This window comes from Lytechinus variegatus, chromosome 11 (assembly GCF_018143015.1).
Source record: "Lytechinus variegatus isolate NC3 chromosome 11, Lvar_3.0, whole genome shotgun sequence".
Taxonomy (NCBI): domain Eukaryota; kingdom Metazoa; phylum Echinodermata; class Echinoidea; order Temnopleuroida; family Toxopneustidae; genus Lytechinus; species Lytechinus variegatus.
In genome coordinates, this window is record NC_054750.1 from 10,691,128 (window position 1) to 10,697,887 (window position 6,760).

At 34.4% G+C, this 6,760-nt stretch overlaps 1 protein-coding gene across 1 annotated transcript; it reads left to right on the forward strand.

The window, feature by feature from the left end:
* Positions 1–341: 341 nt before the first annotated feature.
* On the forward strand, positions 342–6,406 carry LOC121423703 (transcription factor BTF3 homolog 4-like). The gene is made up of 4 exons (XM_041619133.1): positions 342–601; positions 1,098–1,244; positions 1,972–2,083; positions 2,989–6,406. The coding sequence occupies exons 1-4, from the start codon at positions 434–436 to the stop codon at positions 3,030–3,032; spliced, it is 471 nt and encodes a 156-aa protein (XP_041475067.1). The 5' UTR covers positions 342–433; the 3' UTR covers positions 3,033–6,406.
* Positions 6,407–6,760: the final 354 nt, after the last annotated feature.

A 6,760-nucleotide genomic window follows, 5' to 3' on the forward strand; every position in this document is an offset into this window, starting at 1 on the left:
GGTGCTTAAAAGAAAAGTGCATTTTGGTTATCAACATAAAAAGCGTAACCAAGGTTAAGTTTTTTTATGTGAGATGTCATAACTTTGAAATTATAGAATATCACTAATTGTCATGCATAAGTTTCAGGTCTCATGATTAAGGTCATTTAGGGTCAATGAACTCAGACCATGTTGGGGTACCTTTTGAAATGTCATAACTTATTAAGTTTATTGGTTCTTGAAACATGGATGTGTATTAGGATAATCAAGTATCGCTGTTATACAAGTGTGCGTTTTTTGGTCACATGACCAAGGTCAATAGGGTCAATGAACGTTGACTACATACATACGCACATTACTGAAATCACTTTTTTTTTCTTTCCAATATTCTGCAAAATAGATACAAGGAGTTGGCAAATTTAGGAGCTTCAGTTCTTCACCACATTTAGTCAAGATGAATGCTGATAAGTTGTCAAAGCTCCAAAAGGAAGTCAGAATAGGTGGCAAAGGTAGCGCTAGGAGAAAAAAGAAAGTCATCCACAAATCCACAACAACAGATGACAAGAAATTACAAGGATCATTAAAGAAATTAGCTGTAAATAATATACCCGGTATTGAAGAGGTAAGTATATGTTCATTTAATTTCAAGTTTAATATGCTCCCCCCCCCCTTCCCCCTCAACAAAAAAGGAAAGTATTAGGCCTTCATGAAAAATTATTTTTGTCTTTATGTATTTCAGCACACTTGAAGTTGACTACGAAAAGCCGTTATTAAAGAATTTTGAAAATTATGTTATGAAGGGTAATGATTAAAAACACTTTGCAAATTTTTTTTTTTCAAAAACATTACCTCGTGAGGGAGCTAGCCTATTACCAAATTGCAAATTCTCATAAAGAAAAGACAGTTGAAAATAAAATCAGAGGGCAGTACCCATATAATTCACATTTAATCTTGACCAAGGCTCCAGACTACTACTTCAGACAAGCTCTAAAAGTTTGAGCAAAATCCTCAAGTGATGCCATTTGGAAAGATAGTTGATGGATAATAATGCATTCATGAAACTGGCTACAATATTCTGTTATTCCTCCAGATGCTCTTTTTCAAATCTTCCCCAACAGGTTAATATGATCAAAGATGACGGCACTGTGATTCATTTCAACAACCCAAAAGTACAGGCATCATTAGCAGCCAACACATTTGCAATCAGTGGGCATGCAGAGAACAAGCAGCTTACAGATATGCTTCCTAGTATCATGAATCAATTGGTAAGTCCAATCTTTTCTCCAGTCAGCATGCACCTCAAATCATTTTCATTATCAGTAGCAACTATGCAAGTTAATGTTAAAAGCTACTGAAATTATGAAATTTTTGATTGGTCACCGTCAGTACCATGAATTAATTTCAAAGTCCAATATCTTCCATGGTCCTCAAATTATTTCATCAATAGCAACTTACAGGTCATTGTTATAAGCTTCTGGAATTATGAAATCAATTTGGTAAAATCCTATCTCTTTGAACTTCAATCACATAAATTTGGCAACTTACCCGCTATTGAAATTCTTAATTTTGATTGGTCACTGTCCGTATTACAAATCAATTGGTAAGCCCAATTTATTGGGTCAACAAAGGGTCACTCGATATTTGCTCCTTCGACATTTTCCCTGGTCTTGATATCTTAGAGGACATAGGGGTGAAGTCAGGAATGTAATGGAGTTTTTGGTTTAGAATGATATGAAGATAAGGATTAAGGTTTATTAAGTTTTGGAGGTTTATTTTTTAAGTTTGGCTTAAATGTCGCAGATTTTCCATCGGTGCAGTTGCCGCCAGAGCAAATGTCATGAACCCAACACAGACCCTGTTTCATGAAGCAGGTTATCACTGGAATCACTACTACTGATATCTCAAATTTGAAGTAGATTTAGAGTACACTCTAATATTTCAGTTATAAAATGCCACTGTGACTGATTCTAAAAAAAATGTCCATCTATACAGGGCATGGATGGTTCAAGTTTTGGAAAGCCTGGTGATGGTATGCCTATTGAAGAGACGGGTGGCAAGGCAGATAAACCTGATACTATTGATGAAGAAGAAGAGGACGTACCAGGTAAATATCATACAAATAGCGTATAGGCATGAGTGCGATGGTGCGAGATTTCGCGTAAGGTGAACGAAAGATGCTCTATTCAACAAGGTGTAGCCAAGTTGAATTAAGTGTCTTTCTTTCACCGTAGGTGAAATGTTGCACCATCGCACAAATGAGAATATTTGCTATTCGTGTTGTACAACGCTTGGGAAATTAGGGAAAATATGAACAATAAATTTTCCAATGTTAATCTATGAAAATAAGAATGAGTTATTGAAAGCAAAATCCCTCAAACTCGCATCTGATCTGCAGTAGCAATGCGCATTTAGCCAGTAAATCGTAATGTATTGTACCTGCATTTATTAAGTGCAGTGCATTGAATCCTAAATTTTATAGTAATGTCACCTTGTTCCTGACCGTGCAACGGTACATTATGGACAGTAAGCGTGCAACGTTACAAGTGTTTGACAGTCAACCACCCATTTGCTCGCGCAAAACAAACTAAACTGGCGTAGTACAATATCTATCCATCTCCGTACAAAACAACACAGTCTGGCCTGTGTAGCAGCCTTTTTGAAATTTTGCAAGTATCGTGTTTTGGAATCTTATTTTTGTTCTAAAGTAGATCAAAAACATTCGTATTTGCGGTGGATATGATTCTCATTGAATAAAACAGTCTTAACAATATTTGTGTTTGTAGTGAGGTAGAAAAATAATGTGAGGAAGAAGAATACAGTGTGTTATAATTTTTTCAGTGAAAGGGATCAATTTAAATTTAAAAAAGTGTATATTGAAGGGCCTCCTGAAATTTTGAGAAAATGGTTAATTCGCTTATATTATCTGCATTTTTTAATTAGATATTTTGTGTAGGTATAACCTTGCAAAAGATATTCAATTTGGTTGTCCATTTTTTCTTCTGTTCATAGAATTGGTTGGTGACTTTGATGCGCCGTCCAAGCAGGAATCTTAGAGAAGAGGGGCCTCTGAGGGACAGACTACTCTGGAGACCTGCTTTGTGTCATGACAAGCCAAGTGTGGAGACATTCTCAAGAATTTTGATCTATTACCGGACTTTTTCCTGCTGCTGCTGCCCTCAGCTTAGGCCAGCTTGGACTTTTGTCAGCAAAAGAACTGGCATTTGTTTTCATCCCGCTTACCAAGAGGAGTTATATTTTAAGCTCTTCTTGACCCCTTTATGTTCGGAGGGGAGAAGTACCTCATCTTACATGGGAAGACCTTTGTAGAACTCTTTATATCGTATACACAGTATATTTTACTTTTTTATATGAATAAGTTTTCATGTTTTCTAATCTTTCAAGCTCGTGATTTTTTCACAGAGAGGTCATGGAGTATCAACAAATTTCTGTATATTAACACAACAGAAAAAAAATTAATGAATTGCTATTTTCGTGATGTGGAAGAGGTTCATCGTGGCGATGGATGAAGTTGAAGAAATTAATCGGTTGACTCACAGAGTAAAAAGATGTTTAAACACTCGCAAATGTTTGATCCATCGTGAGACAACAAACTAATTTCTTCAACTTGATGCTATTTTCTTGTACATCTTGGTGAATTCCTTGGGTTAAAACTGATTTCATTCACTTGTTTCATGCAGTTTGTAATGATGAGGCACCTTGTATATCATGTTTGTTGTATTAGAAGGAAAATTCATGCCGTTTGTCGAACCAAAACACATACTAAACTGTTGAATACAATAATGAGTGAATGGAATCGTTAGTATCCACTAACCAGGCACTTGACCAAGATGTATGCAATAGTGAGTTTAAAATTTGATTATTGTATGTCTTAACTGGTTTCAACTTGTTGCAACTGTTTCTGATTGGTACCCTTGTCAAGTTGATATTTTTGTATGGTAGCAAATCGGAACCGATCATGACCACTTGAAACCAGTCAAGATTTACGGTTATCAAACTTGATTTACTTTGTCACATTGGATTACATGGTGTCTAATGATAATTCCCAGCTTAATTTACTGATACGTACAATAGTATAAAAGATGTGTAATTTACAGCTTTTAGGTCATGTCTTCATAACTGGTTTACCATGTTTTATATAGAATATTATTTGCAATATCCGGTAGGTGTTCAAAACTGACTCTTACAAATAAGTCACTGAAAAATTCCAATAGTGTCATTGTAGGTTTTAGGGTTTATATTCTTGAATGTTGTTTGTAAAATGACTTTCCTCTATTGTGTGTTTTGTTTTGTGGTCGCTCGGTCGTGGAGTTTTCATCCAGGGAAACTGACCTCTCCGGAGAGAGTCGAGGTAGACCGCTGAAATCTGTCTGGGGTTTTTAAACATCTTTTAACTTCGTTTTCCTACCTAGACAGCTAGCAAATTTGCACTTTGTCGGAGGGACTGATGCCCCATAGGCTTAATTCATTCCCCTAAAAACCGGGGTGCTGATTCAATTTTACTTTGATTCTTACTTTGCTATGAAATTGCATCAAGGTGATGTTGATTTCTAGTTCTTGATTATTTTCAAAACTTCAATCATTCATAGACCTATATTTTTAATGAAAAATATGTGAAGAGCAAAAATCAATGAATCTGGGGCATTGGTCCCCTTTACAGACAGCAGAAACTCTTTGTCAATCTCTGTAGGGATGTGTAGTGAAGCGAGGATTATAGTCCAATGAAATTGACGAAACGGATCAAAGCTTTCGGTGTTACCATGGGGGTGCCCTCATCGGGTCCTGTTTCATAAAACCTTTTATAATAACAAATTTGGAATAACAGTTAAAAGCTATTGAAATCATTCAATCTGATTGGCTGATAGTAAATTTTGTTGTATAAATTGTGCATTTGTTATTATAACAAGTCTTTATGAAATCGGGCCCTTTTGCGATAATATGAAAGTATATTATTAAATTTGTGTGATGATAAAATTGTTAGAGAGTGCCTGTTCATAAAATTGGTATGAAATATCTCTCAAGAAAGAGCATGTAAGATGTCTGATATTGAAATTTTGGTTCAAATTAAATGTCTGTATTGATAACAATTCAACATTTTGTCTTGAATTTTGTAAGAATTCAAGATTAAATTACCCCCCCCCCCCCAATTTTTTAATTAAATGTGAATAAAGTACAGTGTTAGACCTTCATGGAATTAGGTTTATACAGGCACTTTGCTTTTCATTCATATTTTTTTCCTTATGTTGAAATGTTAAAAAGCAACAAGATAAGGAAGGGCAAATTGTTTTATGCAATCTAAATTGAACGTCCTTGTATTTATAATTTTGTAGAATCAAATAGAAAGGCTCCTGTATTTTAACTATATTTTGTATTTTAGAATACTTTAGTTTATTAGTTATCGCTTGTTATATTACTTCTATTTACATGTAATTGTCCAAAACAGTCTTAACTGAGAATTATTTCGATTCTGATTTTTGTTCCCACTTTGATATCCATTTCTTTTGGGTGCTTTGTAAACATCATTAATCTAATGTAAATAAAACTCTCTTTTTTTTAATTTGATATTTATTGCATGTTGAGCTATAAATTTTCCTTCAAAATTCTGAACAATTCTCTCAGAACTTGTCTCAAAAGAGATGTTCAGGAGAGTAAAAAAAAAGCTTAACTGCCCTTCTCTGACATCACAGTGGCATCGTTTTTTACATGAGAAACACAATTTGACTCTAAGTCTCTTTTTTTTACAAAGATTTTCCCTACAATTTGAGACCACAGTCTGTCACCCTAGTAATATGCTTTACAGTGGTGCTAAAAAGTTAGTTAATCCCTCCAGAAAATGAACATATTTAATAGTGTTCAAATTCTGTCATCTTTAAGATATTGTGAAGTCAGGTGATAAAATATTTATTCAATATAGTTAGTTTCTCTGGGCTCATCGGACATTGTAGCATTGTTTATGTTAAACACTTCTCATGAAGGAGTGCATTTTCTAATGGGGTTCACTAACTTTCTAGCATCACTGTAGATTATGGAAATTGTATCATTAAATATTGAAATGATAATTTATTACAAGATCTGGGAACCTTTGAAGGGAATTCTTGAAATCAAGTAAAACAACTTATCTACACATTTTCTTCGTAAGTCTGGAGGTGTTTATGTTTTCTATACTTCCTAATAGGGATATTTTGAATACTAAATGACTGAGATTTAGGATAAATTTATTTGGTATTACAACCACCACAAAAAAAAATGTTTTAAAAAATGCTTGTGGATCTAAGATTCATGATTAATTCATCAAATTGTATAATAAACATTTTCTATAAACATACATGTACATGTAACATGCAGTTAATTTTGGTGAGTAAACAGTACAATAAAAAGTACAAAACTGTTGTACACTGTACATTGTAAAGACAATTGCAATTTTTCCTTTTCTGTGTCATGCATACTTATTGTGGTCAAGGTGGGCATTTCATAAAGCTGTTCGTAAGTTACGATTGACTTTTACGCAGGACTGGTGATCCTTTCTTGGGCTATGTGATAGCCCTATGTGATTTATGACCGGCGTAGAACATGTTCCAGTCGTGCGTAACTTTACGAAACACCCACAACCGCCACAAGAATCAAGAAGAGGTTTAATATGGGCAATATCACATTAATAGGGTATTTATAACTTTGTAGAAGAAATAAGAGGCACAGAATGTGAAAGTTTGAGTGGAAGAGGAATAAGAGTTAAAGGGGTAATCTAGGCTGAAAATATGATTAA